At 39.2% G+C, this 23,753-nt stretch overlaps 1 protein-coding gene across 12 annotated transcripts in view; it reads left to right on the plus strand.

Annotated features, from left to right (window-relative positions):
* The window catches only part of TTLL5 (tubulin tyrosine ligase like 5), a 275,259-nt gene that overhangs the window by 91,099 nt on the left and 160,407 nt on the right, over nucleotides 1–23,753 (plus strand). For 7 of the 12 annotated variants that reach the window (XR_010405275.1, XR_010405276.1, XM_064571392.1 and 4 more), the window contains exons 21-28: nucleotides 4,685–4,852; nucleotides 5,798–6,130; nucleotides 10,580–10,700; nucleotides 13,383–13,529; nucleotides 14,621–14,724; nucleotides 17,324–17,451; nucleotides 20,179–20,262; nucleotides 20,863–21,264. Coding sequence is in view for 9 of the 12 variants with exons in the window: in XM_064571392.1 (XP_064427462.1) it covers nucleotides 4,685–4,852; nucleotides 5,798–6,130; nucleotides 10,580–10,700; nucleotides 13,383–13,529; nucleotides 14,621–14,724; nucleotides 17,324–17,451; nucleotides 20,179–20,262; nucleotides 20,863–21,264 (1,487 nt within the window). In the remaining 3 variants the exon portion in view is untranslated. The remainder of the gene's footprint in view (nucleotides 1–4,684; nucleotides 4,853–5,797; nucleotides 6,131–10,579; nucleotides 10,701–13,382; nucleotides 13,530–14,620; nucleotides 14,725–17,323; nucleotides 17,452–20,178; nucleotides 20,263–20,862; nucleotides 21,265–23,753) is intronic. The other 5 variants (XM_064571390.1, XM_045901266.3, XM_045901269.3 and 2 more) reach the window with 2 other exon arrangements.

Raw genomic sequence — 23,753 nt, forward strand, 5'->3', positions numbered from 1 at the left:
GGAATTTCTTCATCTGGTAAAGACCTTCTATGAAAAATCTATTGCTAATATCATCCTTAATGGCAAAATATTGAAAGCATCCTTCTATATCAGTAATATGGCAAGATGTCCACTTTTGCCATTTGTATTCACTTTATACTAGAGGTTGTCCCAAGCTGTACAATAAAGCAAGGGCTGGGGAATAAGAGAGAAAAGGCATACAGATTGAAAAGGAAGAAATCAAATGTCTTTAGTCTTAGATGGCATGATCTGGTTAATAGGAAATCCTAAATCCTAAAGCCAGAATAGCTACAAGAACATGTAAGTATACCTAGCAAGGATACATGGTCAATATACTAAAATCTATGGCATTTTAATATACTCGCAGTAAATAATTTAAAAATGAAATTTAAATTTTGTTTATGGTAGCATTTGAAAATAGGAAGTTCTCAGGGATAAATTTTACAAACTATGTTCAATACCTATACAGTAAAAGCTTACTAAATATTACTGAAAGAAATGAAAGAAGCCCTAAATAAGTTGGGGAGATATGTGATGTGTATGGATTAGAAGACTTAATATTGCAAAAAAAAAAAGTTCATTCTCTACAAATTGATCTAAAAATCTGGTGTAATCCCAATCATTATTCCAGTAGATTTTTTTTTTGTAGAAATTGACTATATTTTTTTCATCACCAGCAGAAATTGACTTAAAAAAATTTTTTTGTGTGTGTGGAAATACAAAGGACTTAAACTATCCAAAGTAATCTTGAAAAAGATTTAAGGTACCTGACTAAAGAAATACTATAATACTATAGTAAGCAAAACTGTGGCAAGCTCATCACTGGAACAGAATAAAGAGTCTAGAAATAGGCCTATATTTATATGGTCATTTGACTTTAATCAAAGGGCCCAAAGTCCAATGGGGAAAGGAAACTTTTTTTTTTTTTAGAGATGATTTTATTCAGGCTATTACAATGGGAGAAATGTTCCTTGTTTTTTTGTTTTGTTTTGCTTTTTGGTTTTGTTTTTTTGTTTTCTGTTTTTTTTTTTTTTTTTTTTTTTTTTTTTTTTTTTAGAGAATGTGGGGGCAGGGGAGGGGCAGAGGGGGAGAGAGAATCTTAAGCAGGCTCCACACCCAGCATGGAGCGTGGAGCCCAACACAGGGCTCAATCTCACGACCCTGAGATCATGGCCTGAGCCAAAATCAAGAGTCGGAGGCTCAACTGACGGAGCCACCAAGGCGCCCCGAAAGGAAACTCTTTTTAACAAATAGGGCTGGAACTGGATATCATGCTTTAGATTTTTTTTTTCAAAGATTTTATTTATTTATTTGACAGAGAGAGAGAGAGACAGCAAGAGAGGAAACACAAGCAGGGGGAGTGGGAGAGGGAGAAGCAGGCTTCCCACAGAGCAGGGAGCCTGACGCGGGGCTCGATCACAGGACCCTGGGATCATGACCTGAACTGAAGGCAGACGCTTAGCGACTGAGCCACACAGGCATCCCGATATCATGCTTTTAAAAATGAACCTCAACCCCTATCTCCCAGAAAAATTAGAGATGATTCATTGTCATAAACATAAAAGCTATTACTATAAAACTTCTTGGGGAAAATCTAGGAAAATATCTTTGTGATTTGGGGCTTGGCAAAAGTTTTTAGACATGACACAGAAAGCAATACCCAAAAAGGAAAAAATGATAAGCTAGATTTCCTCAAAATTAAAAACTTTTGCTTATCCTCACACACTGTTAGGAAAGTGACTAGGCAAGCCATAGACCGAGTGAAGATACTTATCAAACAAAGGACCAGTATCTAGGAAATATAATGAGCTCCTACAACTGAAGAATTAGAAGACAATAGATCAACCCTTTTACAAACGGGTGAAATATTTGAACAGACACTAACTACCAAAAGAAGGTGTGTGAGTTGCCAATACGCTTGTGAACATGGGCTTAACAACATTAGTTACCAGAGATTTGCAAATTAAAATCATGAAATACCACTAAACATCCAGCAGAATGGCCAAAATGATATCATCATGTTGTATACTTTAAATGCCTTAAATTTTATTTGTCAGTTATAGCTCAGTAAAGCTGGGGAAAAAGCCGAAGTGACCGACAACATCAAATGGTGAAGATGTGGAGCTAATGGAACTCTGATAAGTTGTCATTGGCAGCATGACCTTGTACAGGCACTTGAGAAGGAGTCTGCCAGTTTTTTAGCCTAGAAAGCTCCATGCTGAGATCTTTACCCAGAAGGAATGAAAAACATAACCACAAAACAACTTGTGCAAAAATGTTCATAGCAGCTTTATTCATAAAATTCCCAAACTGGAAACAACCTAGGGGGTCCAACAACCAGAAAGTAGGCAAACTTTGGATTATTCATAGAGTGGACTAATCCTCAGCAATAAAAAGGCATAAATATGGATACACATAACATGGATGAATCTCAAAAACATGCAGAATGAAAGGAGATTTACACACAAGAGTTCATACTGAATAATTCCATTTTTATAAAGTTCTAGAACAGACAAACCTAATATGTGATGAAAAAATTTAAGACAGTGGTCTCCTTTAGGAGGGTGAGGGAAGGATTGACTGGGAAGGGGCATGAGAACTTTCTGAGGAGGTAGTTAACATTAGAGTTCAGGTTATATAGTTTTAGGCATTTGTCAAAACTCATCAATGGGCATTTAATATTTGCGTATTTCAGTATATGTAGTGTTTAGCTCACCAAAAAACAAAACAAAAACAACCAAAACACCAAAAGCCCTATAAAACAAATACTGAACTTTAGCAACTTAATGATTTGCATGTTAAAGCATTTAGGAGTAAAGTGCACGGACCTCTGTGTATAACTTTGAAATGCTTTAAAAATTAGATGGATTGATGGATGAATAGAAGAAGGGATGGTGGGTTATATGTGCTGAAAGAAATACAGCAATATATTCATTGCAGAAACTAGGCTGTGGGTACATGGATGTCTGTTGTACAATTCTTAAAACTTTTCTGTTTGTGTAAATATTTTCATAATAAAAAGTTGGAGAAATAAAATGAGGTAAATGTAGCTAAAAGGTATTGCAACTTATTTATAAGGAATTCAGTTGTTTATTCAAAAATACTTATGATATGTCAGCCGTATGCTGGGTGGTCTCATGGGCATCTCTGACCCAGTGATCGACAAGACAAGCATGGTCGTTAGAATTCTGTTTATCAGAAGTGTTTATCACACTTTCTCCATCATTCCCTACCTCCATTCTTTGTACTACTTGAATTTATTGCTCTATTCAGGGTTTCTTAGAAACTCACAATTGTTATTTTAAAATATTAGATTTGTTTCATTTTCTTTATTATTTAATTGGCTAAAAATCTATTTTTATAACTATGTGCGTGGGGGGGCAGTGCAGTGTTCATTTGTTGGGGCAATGGTAAGCTGGGTTTGAAGTATTTTTAAAGTTTATTAATTTGCTTCTGGTTTCTGCCCCCATGTGTCAGGACCATCCCTATTCTTGGCCTGATTTTCTGCTCTGGAAAGAAAGTTTCTAGAAGATTTACTGTCCAGTTTATCCACTCAGAAATCCCTAAAACTCCTACGTAGACCAAAAGACACAGCCTTTCCATCATTGTCAGAGATTGAAAACTCCCAGAGAAATGAGGATGATTCCTTGACCTCAAAGGGAATACACTTTGAGTTCTAGGGAGTTCAGTTCTCTGAGAGAATTCATAGTCAACCAGTTAGATCTTGAGTTCTGAGTATACGGGCAGTCAGCTGCCTGCTTTCAGATACTGACATGGATACTTCTTTTCTGACCCAGTGACCAAGAGCCCTCTCTCTCTTTGCTGACCTAGTTACCTCTGCCTGCATGGTACTTTGCCCGATCCTTGTTTGGATTGGGCCTGATACCAGTCACTTCCCTAACTTATGATTTATCTTACTTTAACTAATGCCTAATGTAGCTGCTGCCATCCTCTTCCCATCCCACTTCCCATTCACAGCCTGATTGAACTTGGCTTTGTCCAACATCTGCTGCCTTCCCTTGTCTGTGCCTCTGACTCTACTGTACTCAACATCTGGAGAGGCCCTACCACCTCCCCCCATATCCCCCTGTAACTAAGTAGACTCTAAGGGAGAAGTTGGAATGCTTGAGACTCTGGGCCCTGGTAACATTCCTAAGACACTTCTCACGTAAGTCTTAGCTCTGTGCTACCATATTCACAGGTATCAGCCATCCCTCCCCTTGTCTCAACCTCTGCTAAATCTGTATTTGTTAAATACTGTATACATTAGAAGAATATTTGTATAAGTCTGAGTAAATTATAATGAATAACAATAAAACAAACACCTGTAACCACCACCTAGCTTAAGAATTAAAGTGTTACCAGTGTTCCCAGTCCTTCTTAGGTATAAGGTATTGGGTGGCACTTTATGGGTTCCGCAGTAAACAGTCAGCCAGTATGACTGAACACTTAAAAACACTTAAACACTGTCTTCAGATATATTTTTGTTTTAACAAATTCAGACAGGCCATTAGTGAAGTTTTAACGCAAGTTCCAGTATTCCCATTTATCTGTCGAACCTTTTAGAATTCACTAGAGGTACCCTGTCCAGCCTGTTGTTGGTTACAGAATTCTGTCAAGCCGAGCCTTGGCATAAAGGAGAGAACTTTCTGAAGGCTGTAGCTACCATATTTTTTCCCCATAGACTAGCTGCTGATGGAGCACCAGAACTAAAAGTAGAGAGTATGAATTCAAAGGCCAAGCTGCATGCTGCTCTCTATGAGAGGAAGCTCCTGTCTTTGGAGGTGCGGAAACGTCGAAGACGCAGCAGCAGATTGAGGGCAATGAGGCCAAAATACCCAGGTACCTGCTGGTGAGCTTACGCCAAACTCCATTGTCCGGGTCTTGCCAGTCTGAGTTAATCGGCTTCTTAATTATACTTAATGAATCAGAACCTTCCCGATCACATACACTTAATTTTTTTGTATAGTCTTTTTCTCGGAAACTTAATTTCAAAAGGATTATATGTTTTTAAACCTCCCATTCTGTAATATTTGTACTGAAGAATAACTGTAATATTTGTACTGAAGCATATACGTTTGGCTTTTGCTCGCTTTTCAGCATCATATAACTAGCTGATACTCTAGAAATACTTGAGGTATAAAGATACATAAATATAAAGAAATACTTTAGCTTAAGTATAATGGAATCCTGAGCGTGACTGTTCAGCTTCTTCATGATTAGGTGTTAAATCTCGTTCATCCCTTGACATTGCTGAATGGTAGAAATATTTTAACCATGAGCAGACAAGGAGGAATTTCTTTCTCTCCCGGATTCTTCCATTTTTAGGTCTGTTTGTCACTGATGACTGACTGCCTTTTCCGCCCCTCCTTCCCTCCTTTGTTGAGCACCTGTATCAGGCACGTTAGTCACTAGGGTTTTCATCAGTGAATAAAAAAGATAAGGCCTTTGTCCTCACATACCTTCCAAGTCAGTGAAAGAGAAAGATAATGAATAAATGTAGGATAGAAAGATACTCCCCTGCTCTTTGTACCTCCATAAAAGGTGCCCTTCTAAAAACCTCTAACACACTGTAGAGATCACCCAGATGTTTGCCTGAAGTTGTGAGAGAGCCATCGGTATTATGCTGAAAAACATGAACTCTAATGAAGATGGGTTTTTAGAATGCATGAGACTGGAGAGTAATGTGTATGCTGTTCATTTTGTGCCTTTTTTGTGGTCTGACTTAGAGATGGGTTTTTACTAAAAAGATGAAAGGAAGGTATTGGGAGAGAGGAAAATTTAATCCTTTTTTCAGCAACATTAGTGATTCTTCGCATTTAGTGATCACTCAGCCAGCTGAAATGAATGTTAAAACTGAGACAGAGAGCGAAGAGGAGGAAGAAGTCGCATTAGACAATGAAGATGAAGAACAGGAGGCTTCCCAGGAGGAATCTGCAGGGTCCCTTGGAGAAAATCAAGCCAAATACACCCCCTCATTGACTGTTATGGTAGAAAATTCACCCAAAGAAAATGCCATGAAAGTTTCTGAATGGAATAATAAAAGTGAACAGTGCTACAAAATTGAGACTCAGGAGCCAGAGCCTAAATTTAACCTGATGCAGATTCTGCAAGATAACGGCAATCTTAGGTATGTACCTTTGGTAATTATGATAGTAAAACTGGTAACTAATATTGTGTACCAGGTACTGTGCTGGGGGCTTTGCAGCCATTTCCTTTTCTTACAGCAGCCCTGGGAGGTAATGACTGTGATTTTATTATTGTTACTATTAAGGAAACTGAGCCTTAGAGAAGTTGTTTGTCCAAGGTATGGAGTTATGAGCCAAACCCATGTCTCACTGGTTTGAGTGTCAGTCACTGAAAGCGCAGAGTTCAAGTGGCTCATGGTTTAGTGTAGGGGTACTTACTGAGTAGGGGCCCCAATATGGACAAAGTGCCCTTAGGGCAGAGAGAAAGGAGTGACTGGTCTTGCCTGGAAAGGCTAGAGGGACATTAGGGAGGTGGTAATATTTGAACCAGGCTTTGGCTGATGAGCAGGATGTCAGGAGGGCTGAGAGGTGGCAGCTGTGTGGGAGTACCAGTAGAGGAAATAAAGGCAGAAGGTGTGATGGTCCAGTCAAGTCATTCAGCCCCTCAGCAGACGCTTATTGAGCACCTGCTTTGTGCAGGAATTGTGCTAGGCTGGGTAGTTACATGGAGAGAGGAATGCAGTGAGAGATAAGACAGGGGAAAAAAAATGGATGTCATTTGATCATAAAGCACTCTAAAAGGAGCTGGGACTGTATTTTCTAGATGGATAATTTTTAAGCCGATGAATGATATGGTCAGATCTTGATTTAGAAGGTAAATTCTGGTTGCACTGTGGGTCAGTGATTAAGAGGAGAATGAAAGGCAGAAAGGTGAGTTAGGGGCTGTCACAATAGTCCAGAGCCAGGAAGATGAGGCCTTGACCAGAGCCATGGCTACCGGAATGGAGAGAATGCCGTCAGTCAATATAAGGAGCATAGGAGTTGGTTTCAGGAAGGAAATATGTTTCATTTGGAACACAGGCAGAAGGGCTCTGGGATGAAGTTGTTCAGTGGATAGGTGAAGATACACCTTTAAAGGTCAAGGTTGAACAGAATTGGGCAGTTGAAAATTAGGAACTTCAGAGTGGGTGAGCTTGTCCAGTTCACTTTAGTCCAGCAAGCACAGGCAGGAGAAAGGAGGAGAATTGAGCCCTGGGGAAAACCAGTGTTTAATAGTAAAGAGATAGGAACTAGCAGTTAGAGAGGTAGGCATCAGCCTAGGAGGAGGGAGGGTGGTAGAAGCTCCAGAATGAGAGTTCCAAGCCGTAGTGTGCCTCAGACAGCCTGAGAGAGCATGAAGAGTAACAAGAGACTCCTGCATTTCTGACCTAGGGCCAACTTGTGAGTTGTGAGAAATTGTGAGTTGTGGAAATAAGAAAGCCAAGTGCAAGCCAACTTTTTCAGAGGATTTGGCAATGAAAGGGAGGTGAGAACACATAGTGAGAGCAAGCTAAGAGAAAAGGATTTTTTTTTTTTTAAAGATGAGGATTCTGGAGCTTATTTATAGACTAGGGGAAGGGTTTGATGGAAAGAGGATTAGGGGCACCTGGGTGGCTCAGTCGGTTAAGCATCTGACTCTTGATTTTGGCTCAGGTCATGATCTCAGGGTTGTGAGATTGAGCCCTGCATCAGCTCCCCACTCAGTACAGTCTACTTGAGATTCTCTCTTTCCCTCCACCCTCCCCCTGCTCATGCTCTCTCTTTCTCTAAATAAATAAAATCGTTAAAAAAAAAAAAAAAGGAAAGAGGATTAGAGATGCAGAAATGGATATATTGATAGGAAGGGCCCTAAAGGAAGGTGGAAAGAGGCCGCTGGAGGGGTATCTCTTACTATAAGTCAGAAAGAAAGCACTATGGGATGAATGCAGTAGTTAGAAGTGAAAGGGGAAGAAAGGCTAGGTATTTATGCATTTGGGCCTTTATTTTCTACGTTAGAGGTCAGTTCTTATATTGCAAGGGTGGGTGGGTAACATCGGGGGTTTGGGGGAGTGGGGAGATCAAGTTAAGGTTTGGAACAAGTTAAGGTCATGGAGAATAGCAGTAGTTCTGTTGAGTGGAGAGCACACCACACTGTCCGAAGACCTGGACTCTTGCTTTTTAGGGTTCACCAATGGACTGTGTGATCATGGGCTGGTCAGAGAGAGCTTCTCCACGTCTCAGTTTCCTTTTCCTTTAGGCCAAGGTATGGGGTTAGACAAATGTTTTTCAAACTGTGCTTTCTGGAGGGGGAAAAAGATTCCACTGAATTGAAATAGAACATTTGAAAACCACTGGACTATATTCTAAGGCCCTTTCCAGCAATAACATTCTACTTAGCTGTTGTAGAAATAAATTATTTCTTCATAAATCTCATGGATCTGACTTTCAGTGAGTAAACTTGTAGTTGCCTGGTGTGTTAATGCAAATTAGTGGTTTTTAGACTCTGTTCCCTGGAGCTACCCATCATTCTGTGGGGCATCTCCGTGGCTACTGAGGGGTCTCAGGGAGGTCGTGGCAAGGATTCGAGACTCTCGGCCCTAGCATTTAGTTGTGTAATTTTTATAATGAGGATCCATATAAGCTTAATTTTTAAAAAAAAATAAGGGGTTTTTGGTTTAAATCATTCTAGTTTTCATTCTTTCATCTTTTTGGGTTTGTTGCAAATGACTAGCTGACCAAGGTGAACAGTACCTTAGGGCCAGTCTCAGAATGAACAACCCCGGGTTCTTTCAATGAGGTTTATAGAAATGGAAAGCTCAGTACTTGTTCATTTGATTTGTGGCAATGATTTGCAACGAAACAATAATTGACATCTCAGCCTCCAAGTGATAATTCTCTTATCCAAAAGACCTTCATGTTTTAGCATTAGAGGAATAATTAATAAAATCAGGTATTCTACTTTGGAGATGTCTGAAATGAAATATCGAATGTTTCTACCTCATTCGATAGCAAGTGAATTTGTGGACCAAAATTAAGAATCTTTTTCACTTATTTTGTCTTGAAAATAATCCTGTTATGGGGGTAAGGCTTTTGGGAATGGTTGAGGGGAAAGTGGCATGTGGTCTCCAGGAGAACAAGGGTGTAAGTGTTGCCCTTGTTGAGAAACATTTGAAAATATAAATTTGTTTTTTCTTTTTTTCTTTTTTTTTTTAGGATTTTATTATTTGACAGAGAGAGACACAGCGAGAGAGGGAAGACAAGCAGGGGGAGTGGGGGAGGGAGAAGCAGGCTTCCAGCTGAGCAGGGAGCCCGATGCGGGGCTTGATCCCAAGACCCTGGGATCATGACCTGAGCTGAAGGCAGATGCTTAATGACTGAGCCACCCAGGCGCCCCTAAATTTGTTTTTTCAAAATCATATTGTACTCCCATAAACTGTCCCCATTAGTAAAAAAGATGTAGCCTGACTTACATTTTATGCTCTGAAGATCTGTATTAAACTCTCAAGAGCAAATCTACTTCTCAACCTGACTCCCCTCCCCTTCAGTCCTTCTAGCACATATATAGAAGTTAGACCTAGACCTTCTTAGGATGTCCACTTTACTCTGGACAAGTCGTTCATCCTAATTTTGGAGGAACAGTGAGTAGAAAGCATTCAGTGATTGCATGTGTGAGGATTGTAAACAAAGTTTGTGTTGGGCCCTAATCTTCGCTGATGTAATTTTGGCTAGAGTGTCAGAAGGCCGATCAGCTGAAGTAACCAAAATCTCTCCTGAAGGAAAACAGATCTGCTACAAATAACAGCTGAAGCGAAAATCATCAGTGTGTCTCTGGTATTTCTATCTTCTAAACCATAGCTTGAATAGATTTCCTTATTTCCAACCTAGACCACCAAGCAGAAATCTGCTGGGTTTCTCGGTGATGCCGCTGAGGTACTTTTTACTATATGTAAAGATTTCTTTTTCCCACTGAACATCTGGGCCCGTCCTAGCCTGTCAGTTCATCTATGCCAAACTCTGTTGGACCTCACTCATTTGTTCTGGGCTTCAGCCATTCCCGTCTTGTAGTTGAGAAAAGCATGACCTTAAAATTTGGTCTCAAAAGTTCCTTTGTAGGATTTATCTATTTCCTGCTTTGGAGGCCTTTGCACACTAGAAATATTAGTTGCCATAGCAAAAGAATACTTTTGCACCAACTAATGAGTACATAAGGGACTCCAACGCAGGAAAACCTTTCTACATTAATGCATATGTTATTGTGAAGATTCAGTACTTTTCCCGTCTATTTCCCCCAAGAAAGTTATTAAAAAGTTCAGAGATAAGGTATAAGAGTAGGAAACCTGATTTCCTATTCTTGTTTGATTTTTTTTCTCCCGTGTTAATAATAGAGAAAATAAATAAGATTCTTTAATAGAAAAAAAAAATCTCATGTACTCTGCAGAAGGTATCTTTAGTCAATGACTGCATGATGGGCTTCATTTTTCTTAGCCATCCTAATAGGAGGATCCTCACAGTCCACTTTGAGTGAGGCAAGTACACATTTGGTAGGCTTACCATTCTGTCTCATAACGGTATGTTGTTTCGGATTTCTATAGCAAAGTGCAGGCCCGAATAGCATTCTCTGCCTATCTCCAGCATGTTCAAATTCGCCTGATGAAGGACAGTGGAGGTCAAACGTTCAGTGCCAGTTGGGCTGCCAAAGAGGATGAACAGATGGTGAGGCTCTTCTTGTTGGAACGTTTTTACTTTCCCTGTTTCTTTCCTTCTCCTTCTCCTCCTCCTCCTCTTCCTACTTTCAGCTAGGGTAAAGAGCAATATATTCTTCTGGTGAAAGAGTTGTTCCACACTATAGATTATAGATTTACTTTAATGTGAAGTAAATCTTTGATCTGGGGCCATGTTCATTACACTCTGTTGAGGGCATCAGTTTATTTCATCCTGAAAATGGAAATTGATTGCTCATTAGACGTCAGGCACTGTGCAAAGCCCTCAAAAAGAATAACAATTTAGAGCCCTTTCACTCTTCGATTTTCCCATTGCGTTAACTCTTTGACGTAGGCACTGTAATCCCCATTTTGTAGCTGAGGCAACAAAGACCTAGAGCACGGCCGTAATTTGCCTCTTGTCCCACAGCTTGTGTGTGGGGAGACTGAAACTTGAACTCACAGGTTACAATTGTACATTATTTGCTCTTCTCTTGTTTCCATGCATCAAAAGGCATATGTTTTCTGTCCTGAGGGGGTGGCGTTAACCCTGTGAAAGCACTTTATTATAGGCCCTCGGAGAATGTACCATCCTCCATTTTAATGTTATTTCTCTACTAGTTGAAATTTTATAAAGTTCTTATTAGATGACTGGAAACAAACTGTGTAATAATTTTTGCTGTGTATCAGTCATTTGAACATGCCTAGGATTTAGCATTCTAGCACGGTTATTCTTTTTGAATTGGAATGACAGGGAACTTCATGCTCTTTGGTAAGGTCAACGCTTATAGAAGAAGCCACAGTCCTTCTGTAGCCTTTTGACCACAGGGATCTGTCACCCACAAGAGAGGGACCTCTAAGTCTGAGAAAGCTGCATCCTTTGTCCAACTCAGTGGTGACCCTACCATAATTTTCAGTTCTCCACATACGAGAGGCATACGATATGCCAGGCTTATTATAAAAAACATGATGGAAATCCCAGAAAACAACTTGTGAATTTAAAGTAGCCAATACAACCCAGAGATAAAACCTTGTGTGTTGTGAATAATCCTTCAACCATCAGTGGAAAATGTTAGCTCTGCTCTTTCCAAGTGGAAAATTGAAACTGCCTTTTTGAGAGTCAGTTTGTCTGCTCCACTGTGAAAAAATAATGTTTTAACATAACAGCTTAAGCCACCCTATAGTAAAGACAGCAGAGTAGAATCGTGAAATCCAACCTCTGGTTATGAGGCTATTCCTTCATGCTGGAGCAAATTGGCACCAAAGGACAATGAGCCAAAATCAAATTCAGGAATAAAAAAGAGCTCAGAATAGAATAATCCCTGCAAGCGCTTGGAACTCACACAGGATTTCAGGGCGGGGGGGGGGGGGGGTTGTTTACGAGAATACTTAGGATCATCACCGCAAAACTTAATACCAGTTCTGTGCATTCCTGTTTGAAAATCTAGCTAGAGAGCAAACCCTAACCCATTCCCTGATGATTGCGGCGGCGGTCTTGTTGAGGAAGGTAGGGGTAGAATTGTCTTCTCTGCCCCAAGTTAGGGTTAGAGATTCTTTATCATATAACTCACAGGAGGCACATCAATAGAAGATCCTCAAATCTATCATCTTAAGGCAATTTTATCATGTTGTGGGGGTGTGGGGAGGGAAGGAACAATTCTCTTTAAGGCCCTTAGTCTCACAAAATCTCTCTTGGAAGCATTTGTTATACTGTGAGTGATCTGATTGGTATCTGTTCAGATTTCAGAATCCTTTGCCCCATGCCAAGTGAGATGTACTTTTTGTACCACTTAATGACTTTTCTCTGTGCCCCCCCGCCTCCCCACCAACTCCCTTCCCCATGGGGAAGGAAAAAAGAAGCCACCACCTCTCACATACAGAGTATTGGTTCTTTCTTTTTCTTCAACACTAAACTTTTTAAATGAGCGGTTTCTATTCTTTATTACCCGTGCTCTTCTTAGTCTCTTCCTTCTTTTCCCTTCTCTACTGAAAGTGTTCTCTTGAAGTTATCTCACAATGGCCAGATCCAGGGCCTTGTTTTGGTCTTGGTCCTGGTCCTTTTCAGCTCTGGTCTCTTGGAAGATTTTGACATGGGGCCTTTAATTCCCTTGGCTTCCATGACACTCTTTTCTCCTCGGGTTTTTTTTTTTTGGTAAATTTCTGGTGTTTCTGCCATGGATTTTTGTTTTGTTTTGTTTTCTGATTCTTCCTCCTCTTTCCTCTCTCTAAATGAATATGAATATTTCTGTATTCTTTCTCTTCCTTCTCACCTTTGATGATTTCATCTGCTCCCATGGTTTTAATTTCCACTGTCTGTCCTTGAAAGCTACTTTCCCTAAGTAGCTTTCTCTGATCACCCTATTAGAAGTGATATCTGCACTTTGATTTATTATACTACCATTTGCATGTGAGTTGTGGTACTTTTACAGTTACTTCTTTAATATATAATTATTTGCATACATATTTATTGATTTTCTGATTGCCAGCTTATTGAGGGAAGAGTACGTTTCTTTTGTTTTGTCTCTCTGTATCCTTCTTATGCCTAATGTTTTTGCTCTGGGTCTTATTTGTTGAAATGTATAGTGTACCTGTTCTCATATCTCTGTTGGGTAAACCCTTCATAGCCTGTCTTCTGTTGCTTAGCATAATCCCTGCTCTCCCCCCGCCCTCCCCCACCGCCGATGACTCTTAATAGGAGCTAGTGGTTCGCTTCCTTAAACGAGCGTCCAGTAACCTCCAGCACTCACTGAGGATGGTATTACCCAGTCGACGATTGGCACTTCTGGAACGCAGAAGAATCTTGGCCCACCAACTGGGTGATTTTATTATTGTATACAACAAGGTAGGTGGTTTATCTCTTACTCTTGTGTTTTAGATTGTCATACACTATGAGCAGCAAGCTAGAAGCCTGTGTCCAGCTGGGTGGAGAGGTCCTTCTCTTTTCTAGTGTTGTCAACCCTTGTGTGTAACTGTTACAGGGAGCTGGACCTCACTCCTTAACCTAGCTTGTCTGAAAAGCTGCTTATTACTTCTGAAAGCCCAGTGGCCATAGTTAATGCTTATCAAAAAGCATATTCCCTCTGAGTGCTATTGTATCTGAGATGAATCCTGGACTATGTGAATTTGCATTGTCATTATTATGCCTTTAAACAGTGGTGAATTGACTATTTGAGAGCAAATTAACTGTGGATTTAATAGAATGACATAATTTTCTTTCCTGAGAGAGTTATACTTTGTATTTGAGAACATCTTAGATGGTGACATCATTTTACAGACAAGACCAGGAAATGTACTACTTGGTTAGAATATTTTTCAAAGCATCTGATATCCAAAGGGTATTTGGGAGAAAAAAAGTATAGTTACTTTGCAGAAGGGAGAACTGAGGAAATTTAAATGGCATTTGTAAAGATGTGTGGAATAAACAGTAGAATATTAATATACCAAATCGATAGCTGTGATTTACTCCAGATCTGTTGAGAATTTTGGTATGTCTTATATAAGTGAAGAATTTACTCAGTTTGGATGCTGGTAGAGGAGTACCTTCCAAGACCTATCTTTCGTCTTCCTAATTGTAACAAAATACAGTATCTCTGTTGTCATACTGTTAAAGCTGCAAGGGTGAGCACAGATGTTACTAAGCTAAAAAGAACTATAAAGTTCTTTTTGAATGGGTTATGTGGGCAGAAAGTAAAAACATGATAAAAATTTACATTTATTCTGCAACTTTTATTTGGAAATTCCAAAATATTTTATGAAATAATGGCAGAGAATAATATATCAAATTTATAGGTGGCAAAAGTACATGGAGGAAGTAAGTGTCTTTACTATAAAGACAAATTAACCCAATGGTAATGAAACCAGATGATGAAGTATGCATTTATCAGGAGTCAGTTTTATCTTATTGTTTTCCTTTGTGGGTTGGGGACTGGGTAGGAAACAGAACAGATGGCTGAAAAGAAATCGAAGAAGAAACTTGAAGAAGAAGAGGAAGATGGGGTGAATACAGAAAACTTTCAGGAGTTCATCAGACAAGCAAGGTAGAAGATATTCTTGATTAATAAAAACTATCTTTATCTGCCAGACTGCCCATTCAATTCTTAATATTTCCTTATTTCTAACATATGGATGTGAGTGAAATCACTCTCAGAATGAGAAAAAGAGTTTCATAGGCTTGGCCTCTCCATATTTCAGCCAATTATGTTGTTGTTGTCATGGTTTCAGTTATCAAAACACTGCTGCTGGGTATCTGGGCTGTATTTCTAGACAGCCTTCAAAGTACACACCACTTGAAGTGCTGAGAGAGCCCTTTGGAAAGTTGAAGTTAGAGGCTTCCAGTGTTTACTGGATCTGAATTTATCCCTGACCTATTGATGCAGTGGTGATGACCAAATTTTGCCTACATTGAGTGGGCTGAGGAATTGGCAGTTTCTCAGCACTGTGAGGGTTACGCCTAATTTATATAAAATAGAACAGGTCCTTCATGTGTAGAGTTAACCTTTAAGGATTGAAAATCTCAGCATTCAGCTCTATCTTGATATAAATCAGTCATGCCATTTTGTCCATTGACAGTATGTTTCCAAAGGAAGAGGTAACAAAGGCATTTCATTTAAAATTTTGTAAGACTCACACTGGAGGGCCTTTTTCTAAAACAGAGAGTCATACAAAACTAGTCAAATAAAGGATAAAACATCTGTATCACCCCATTAATTAGTCTTCAACCATCAAAGTCACTGTGGGGAGAAGAACAGGAGAAAATCGATTCTCTCTTGGTTTATGAAGTTAAATCAGGTGGTGAGTTATATAGTCTTATATTATCATATAAGATAATATGATCTGTGTTTAAGACCTTGTACAGACCTAAGGATAGCCTCACTATCATGCGCTTAAAAACTCACAGCAAACAAAGACATCATTTTGTAGGAGTTTATAATCGTGTAATGTTACTTTGTTAACATTCTTGGGTCTTGAGTTCTATGATTGATAATTCAGGTATAGAAGCAAAACAAGAAATGGTTTCTCATATCAACATTATAAAAATCGGAAAGAAAAACTAGAGTATGTTCAGAAAATTACTCTACTTTAAAAGTTAAAAGATTAATATTCTGTTCCTCCTAGGGATCTTCAAGATCCTTATAATATAAAAAAAGAAAAGAAAAGCCAATTTTTTGAAAAGTGATGTGTATTCCCTTACCAGGCCTAACTGGATGCTAAAAATGAATTCCATGTACTAAGACAAATGATACAGAGTTGGAGATAAAATATGCTGGAACGTATTTATTACTGTTGTACATTAAGTGTTGATTGTTGGAAATTTCTGCTAGCATCGGCTCGTTTATTACATTTGGGGTGGTACCCGGATACCTCCATCGAGGTTGGTAAATGCAGATCCCTGCAGGAGTCAGGCAAGGAAACACAGATTATGAAGTGGGCAAAGATTAAGAGAAGAGGCATCAAGCAGTTTGTATTTTGACCAACCTTAACCTTTCCCTTTCCCTTTCTGTGAAGGGCCAAATAAAACACACAGACAGGCAGAGGCAATCACCCGTTTGTAATCTCAGCTGCACGTGGATCTTTAATAGTTACTTGAGGTACTTTGTGGCATTTGGCTACTCTGGAGACTGTGGCGTTTACCCTGAGATTCATAGAAGTGGTTTCCTAGGTTGTCATCACAGTGTATTCTGAAGATGGGGTATAGGTTTTTTGTGATAACACAGGAATACTTTGCCTATTTAAAGGCCACTCATCTGGAATACAGCCTGGCTCTAGGAAAAAAAAATGCAGAAGGCCATTGAGAACCTCCCACAGGTGTTGAAAAATCCATGCATAATATGTTTACTAGAAGAATCCTGTGGGCCCTCATCAGATTCCTTATACTTTCCATTTTGTGGATGTTCATAAAGTGCATATAATTTTAATATCTGAAATGACCTAGAACCATCTCGTTCCATCTCCTTCATTGTATAGATGGTTAGGGAACTCTTCATATGGTTATGCTGGTAGGTCTCCTTATTTCTGACATAGGGAATTAAAATGACAAGGGTCTCCTTTAATGAACACATTTCAGTTATCTGGAAGTGGGGGGCAAACTGTGAAGGGCCAGATAATAAATATTTCAGACTGTGAGGGTTCCTATGATCTTCATAGCATATTCTTCTCTAAAAAGATAAAAACCATTTTTAGCAGGGAGCCATACAAGAATATGTTGCTCATCAGCTTGTCAGTTTTGACCCCATAAAGTTTGTAGTTTTTTGACCTCTAATATAGAACATGGCTATCCAATAGAACTTTCTGTGTTGTAGCCACTGAGTACGTGAAATGTGGCTAGTCTGAGAAGAATCTTTAAATGTACTTAATTTTAATTCATTTAAACTGAAATCATCATATATGCCTCCTGACTACCGTATTAGACAGTGCATCTCGAATATTCACTTTGGGATGAAGAAAGCCTTATCATGCTTTAATTTTTTTAGACGGCTTTGTTTGTATTCCTATTTAACCATCTATTATTAGGGAGTTTTCAGCTTGTACTTTTCATTTTCCCCTTCTCCAGCTGACTCCATTTCCAGAATAAAATCTGGTGGAAAGATTTTCCAGAACAGCTTCCTGTTCTGACCATACTCTCTCTCCTCGTTTCAGTGAGGCTGAACTGGAGGAGGTGTTGACTTTTTATACCCAAAAAAACAAGTCTGCAAGTGTCTTCCTGGGGACTCACTCAAAAAGTTCTAAAAACAGCAACAGTTATTCTGATAGCGGGGCAAAGGGTGGTAAGTATGATGGTTTATTAATGAAAAATAAGAAGAACAAGTGAAAAAATGAGACATGTGAAAAGAGCCAAGAATCATGTGCTGCGTAAGCACTATCAGACTCCAAGATGGTGAAGTATTGCAGTGTGGGGGTCGGGGCTGAGGAGGCATTCCATTTTTGTCCTCAGAACAAGAGGGACATGGTCTGATTTTTTTTTTTTTTTTTTCACGAAAATTAACAGCAGAGAGCTTTTCAAGACAAGCTAATAATGGCTAACATTTAAGGGAGTGCTCATATTACTATAATCTGCTGGATGTGATCTAATTTTTTTACTTTTAAAAACCATATGGAGTGGGTGCTATTATTCAACTTCTTTATACAGATGAGAAAACAGAAGCTGAAAGAGACTGAGTAACTTGCTCAAGGATCCCCTCCACGGTGCAGTGGGATGAGAATTTGAACCTTGATCTGCCCGACTCAAAGCTTGTGCTCTTAATCTGTGCTTTTCTGCCTTTCCTAATAGTTATTTCCCATTCTTTTTAAGTTTTTTGCTTCCTCTGGCTTAGCAGCATTGGCATTTGGGGTAGAAGAATTATTTGTTGCGTGGGACTCTTCCATACCTGGTGGGATGTCTTAATATCCTTAGTCCCACATCCTAAATGCCTTTAGCTTTCTTCAGTCACTGTGATAGCCCAGAATGTTCCCACACATTTCTAAAAGAGCTCATGGCGGGGGAACTCTGTGATTGGGGATTTTGGAATTAATGTGGACCGAACTCTCTAGCTCATGTCATATGATCAAAAAATAGCAGTGATGTTCTGTTATTAAACAAAGCTTTGTGCCTTAAAGTAAGATTCATTTAAAATCTAGATGGGAAGTGTAAGACATAGGAAATCTACACCAATTCTGTCACTATGCTGAGCACTAAATTCAAGGACGGAGACTCGTTCCCTGCTGTTAAGACTACCATAGTCTAATGTGGAAATAGCGAGGACAATTGGTCATTTAAAATGTGGAGTGAGTGTTCCAAAGAAACAGTGTTAATGTTTTAAAAACTGTTTTGATTCAGAGGCCAATCTACAAAAGCCTATTTATATTGAGCTCACTGTATAATCGAATGATACTTCTAGAAGTCCCCAGGTCAGCCCTCTTCTTTGAGCTGTCCTAGCTTATCTAAGTTCTGAAGTTAGTTGATTCATCTATTTATTCATTCCTTCTACACATTCTTCCTGAGCACCTGTTGGGTGTCAGACATTGTGATGGTTGCTAGGTATACAGTGACCAGGGCTGTCCTAGGACCTTGACTTCATAAGGTTTATTGTCTAGTAGATAGAATTGGGTGAGTAAATGTAGGAAGAAGGTTGGTGGAAGCTTTGAGAAGCTCCTGTAACAGTGCTGAGGAAGAGAGGTTGAAGAGTTCTTACAATGAGGTTGGGGTAGAGAAAAGCGCGTTAACCTAGAGAGGTGAGGGCCTACAGTGGCGTTCAGATAAGTAACTTCCTCCCTGGGGAAGCCCTGACAGTATGTCCTGACAGCATCTGTTTGTACAAATGGGTCCCTGAGAATTCTGGGGTTCATGTGTTAAGGATGACCTCTGCGTAAGAAGATCTGTACCTATGTAGACCTAACAAGAATAACTAGAGAGGCAGTTGGAAGGCCCCAGTTAAGGAAACAACGCTTTGACATCTGATAGTATCTGGACTGATTTCAAACATGAGCAAACACATGTGTGACAGTTACCACCACTGCTGGTGGTGATGGGCAGAAAATAATTCCTGTGTCCTCATTCTTTCATTCTGAAAGATGATAGGTAAAATGGCCTTTCTTAAGTTTTTATACGAACTAGCCCTGAAAAAGATTCTGGAGTATTTCTGCAAGTACATGATTAGCCCTGGCTGTCCTGTTTCAAAATCCTGTGGTAGGAAAAAACTAGTTTATTAGAGTGGAATTTATTTATTAGAGTGATTTTGTCATGAATATACTGATCACCCTATTTCAAGTAAACTCACTCAGCTTGCTCAAGTAAAACCAAGAAGTTTACTTGAAGATACAGAGCTATTATGGGCGCCTAGGTGGCTCAGTCAGTTAAGCGTCTGACCCTTGATTTCGGCTCAGGTCATGATCTCAGGGTTATGAGATGGAGCCCTGTGCAGGCTCCATACTGGGTGTGCAGCCTGCTTAAGATTCTCTCTCTTCCTCTGCCCCTCTCGCCCCACCATTCTCATTCATAAGTAAATAAATAAATAAATAAAAGCAAGCAAGAAAGATTAGATGCAGAGTTATTGTAGTATCCAGATACCTTGCCAACAAATATTGGGGCTGTTCTTTCTGTCTCTTGGTTGTTGCACTGCTCCATATGTATTATGATTTCTTTGCTCCAGTGGGTACCATCAACAAGCTTGGTTTCTTAGTTTCCCTAGTTTGAATTCTTGGTAGAGGCATCTGACTGCCCTTACTTATTATTATTATTTTTTTTTCTTTTCTTTTCCAGGCATGTCCTAGCTTGTTGCCATCCATGGATGGCTGTCCTGGGTTTAAGTATTTTTCCCCTGGTTCAGTTAGCTGGAGCTGGGGTTGGGCATGATTGGGAATCTTTTGGTTGGTTGCCCACTCAGCAGGGCTGTGGGTGTGGCCAGCCTTGGGAAAGTGTGGTGGGGTATGCGATGTTCCTGGGATTAATTATGAATTGTGTTATATTTTGGAAACAAAATTATATGTAGAGCATTTGTATTTATTTTCTGTTTCAGATCACCCTGAGACGATGGCCGACGTGAAAATAAAGCAGCCCAAACAGCAGCAGGCCACAGACATTCACTGTGATAAATTATCTCGTGAGTGACTTCAAACCTACATAGATTTGCCGCCCTCTGATAAATCCCTAAAAGGGGAGAAAAAAAGTCATCAGATTGTAAATGATTCTAAAGTGTAAGGCATTACCCCCAAGAAGTTCCTTTTCTTTGTTTTTTCTCTTCCCTTAGAATTTCCTTCTATGTGCTGATAACCTATTTTCCTTCTGAGGAATTTTTCATTTTCTTAATATTTAGAAATTTCTGAGCACTTTTTTTCCCCCCCAGAAGGGTGAAAAGCAGAGGGAGAGCAGTTAGCTGTCACTACCAGAAACTTTTGTCCTAACGCCCTCACATTTGTAAAATGCCTGCTCTGGTTGATGGAGGTAGTCTCAACTCCAGCTTTTAGAAATTCTAGGACTACAAATAAACTGTTTCTGTTGCCAGGTTGTCTTGATAGGCATGATTCGTTAAGTTCATGATGAACACTCATTAAAGTCTCTGTCTTTCATGATTTCTGTTTCGTGCTAAGATTATTTCAATGTTTAAAAATGTTTACTTCATGTTTTATAGAGATTATATGTCAGTTTTTCCTAAAATGATCTGCTTTGTTTTGTTTTATTTTGTTTGTTTTTGTTTTAATAGGATTTACCACTTCAGCAGACAAAGAGGCTAAATTAGTCTATACAAATTCTTCCTCCGCTTCTTTCTCTGGTCCTGTTGTTACTCTTCTGCAGAAAATTCCCAGTACCCACTTGTCATCTATTATTACAACCTCTGACCTCTCATCAGGGCCCGGCCACCATTCTTCTTTCTCTCAGATTCCTCCAGCTATCCCCAGCATGTCTCACCAGCCAGCAGGTTTACTGAGCACAGCCCCTGACAGTGCCTCTCCCTCCATACATCCTGGGACACAGAACGCACCGAGCCCTGCTGGTCTGCCGCGCTGTCGATCAGGCAGTCACACCAGTGGCCCTTTTTCCTCTTTCCAAAGTGCTGCCCACATCTATAGCCAGAAACTGTCTCGTCCCTCTTCAGCAAAGGCAGGTGAGTGTGAGAAAATGAAAGGCAGCCTACAATGTCCGCTTCTCCCCGGCCCGCATAAAAGAAAAAAAAAAAAGAATGCCATCTCTTCCATTTTGCCCTTTCTTTTGAAAGGTAAAGGGACACATGCATTGTTCTGATGAGACTGAGGAAGAGTCTTGCATTTGGTCCAGTAGCATTCATCCATTAATACAGAATGAATCAGGGCTTCTTTGAGATGCTGGATAAAGGATGAATGAGACCATTCTATTTAGTAGGAGCTTACAGTCTAGTCAGGAGATTTTCCATCACAGATCATCATAGACCTACAAGTGTGCTATATACATTCTTTCTGATCCAAATAGTTATTTTTCAGTGTATTTAGGGTCAAGTATGACCTGAATAAATAACCAAAAAATTCTTAAAATAAGGTATCTAACTTTAAATGAAGTATTTAGACCCATATTGTCAGTGAAGTTTTTTTTTCCCCATTTTTAATAACAGTTTTGTGGAGATACAATTCATATACTGTGAAATTCACCACTTTAAAGTGTGCAATTCAGTGGTTTTTAGTATATTCACGTAGTTGTGCAACCAACACCACTATCTCTTATTTTAGAACATTTTCTTTATGCCCGAAGAAACCCCATACCTGTTTGTAGTCACTGTTTCCTCCTTCCCCCAGCCCTGGCAACCACTAAACTACTTTCTGTCTCTGTAGATTTGCCTATTCTGGACATTTTATGTAAGTGGAATCATACAACTAGTGGCGTTTTGTGAATGACTTATTTCACTTAGCCCAATGTCTTTAAGGGTCATTTATGTTGGGGCGCCTGGGTGGCTCAGTTGGTTAAGCGACTGCCTTCGGCTCAGGTCATGATCCTGGAGTCCCGGGATCAAGTCCCACATCAGGCTCCCTGCTCAGCGGGGAGTCTGCTTCTCCCTCTGACCCACCCCCCCATGTGCTCTCTCTGTCTCTCATTCTCTCTCTTTCAAATAAATAAATAAAATCTTAAAAAAAAAAGGGGGGGCCATTTATGTTGTAGCATGTGTCAGTATTTCATTCCTTTGTATGGCTGAAGAGTATTCTTTGGATGGATATACCATACTTTGCTTATCCATTTATCAGTTGATGGACATCTGGATTGTTTTGACTTTGGGGCTATTATGAATATTGCTGCTATTAATGTTTGTGTACAAGTTTTTGTGTGGACCAATGTTCTCATTTCTCTTGGGTGTATACATAGGAGTGGAATCACTGGGTCATATGGTAGCTTCATGCCTTTTTTTTTTTGAGTAACTTCCAAACTGTTTTCAAAGTGACTACATCATTTTGCTTCCAGCAATGCATGAAGGTTCCAGTTTCTCCACATCCTTGCCAGCCAACACTTAGTATTATCTGTCTTTCTGATTTTACTTATTCTAGTGGTTTGGAAGTAGTGTCTCATTTTTGTGGTTATCATTTGCATTTCCCTAATGACTAATGATGTTGAACATCTTTTCATGTGCTTTTTGGCCATCAGTATGCCTTCTTTGGATAAATATTTATTCAAATCCTTTGCCTATTTTTAAATTGAGATATTTATTTTTTATTGTTATGTTCTTTATGTAGTCTGGATGCAAGTCCCTTGTCAGATACATGATTTTGAAATATTTTCTCCCCTTCTGTTGGTCATCATTTCATGTTTTTGAAGCACAAAAACTTTTAATTTTGATGACATCCAACTTATCTGTTTTTCTTTTGCGCTTATGTTTTTGGTATCATACCTGAAAAATTATTGCCTAATCCAAGGTAACAAAAATTTATATGCATGTTTTTTTCTAAGAATTTTATAGTTTAGGCTCTTTCATTTAGGTCTTCTATCCATTTTGAATTTTTTATCCATTTTGTGTAGGATGTGGCATAAGGGTCCAACTTCATTGTTTTGCATGTGTATATTCAGTTGTCCCAGCACCATTTGTTGAAACAGAGTATTATTTCCCTGTTGAATTGTCTTGGCATTCTTGTCAAAAATCATTTAATCATAAATGTAAGGGTTTATTCTGGAGTCTCATTTCTGTTCCACTGATCGACAGATATGTTTAGCCTTATGCCAGTACCACATTGTCTTGAGTATTGTAGAATTGTAGTAGGTTTTGAAGTCACCAAGAGTGATTCTTCCAATTTCATTCCTTTTTTCCATATTGTTTAGACTATTCTGGATCCCTTGCATTTTCATATGAACTTTAGGATGAGCTTGTCAGTTTCTGCAGAAATAGGCAGATGGGATTTGGATAGGATTGTGTTGAATCTGTAGATTAGTTTGGTAAATACCTTACCATTGGTCAAGTTTTTAAACAGTTTAGTAATATCCATATTACGATGAGTTACAGCTAAGCTATGTTTTGTAAATAGTCAATTTATATTTCTTAGTATCTGATTTCAAATGAAATGAATATTATAATATGCAGCTTGAATCAGAGATATTAAATATATACTTTAATAAGTCATAACTATGAATATGGGCATGTAT

Source organism: Mirounga angustirostris, unplaced genomic scaffold, assembly GCF_029215605.1.
Source record: "Mirounga angustirostris isolate CCGP_5_RB_7025 unplaced genomic scaffold, mMirAng1.0.hap1 SCAF_9, whole genome shotgun sequence".
In the NCBI taxonomy this organism is placed as follows: domain Eukaryota; kingdom Metazoa; phylum Chordata; class Mammalia; order Carnivora; family Phocidae; genus Mirounga; species Mirounga angustirostris.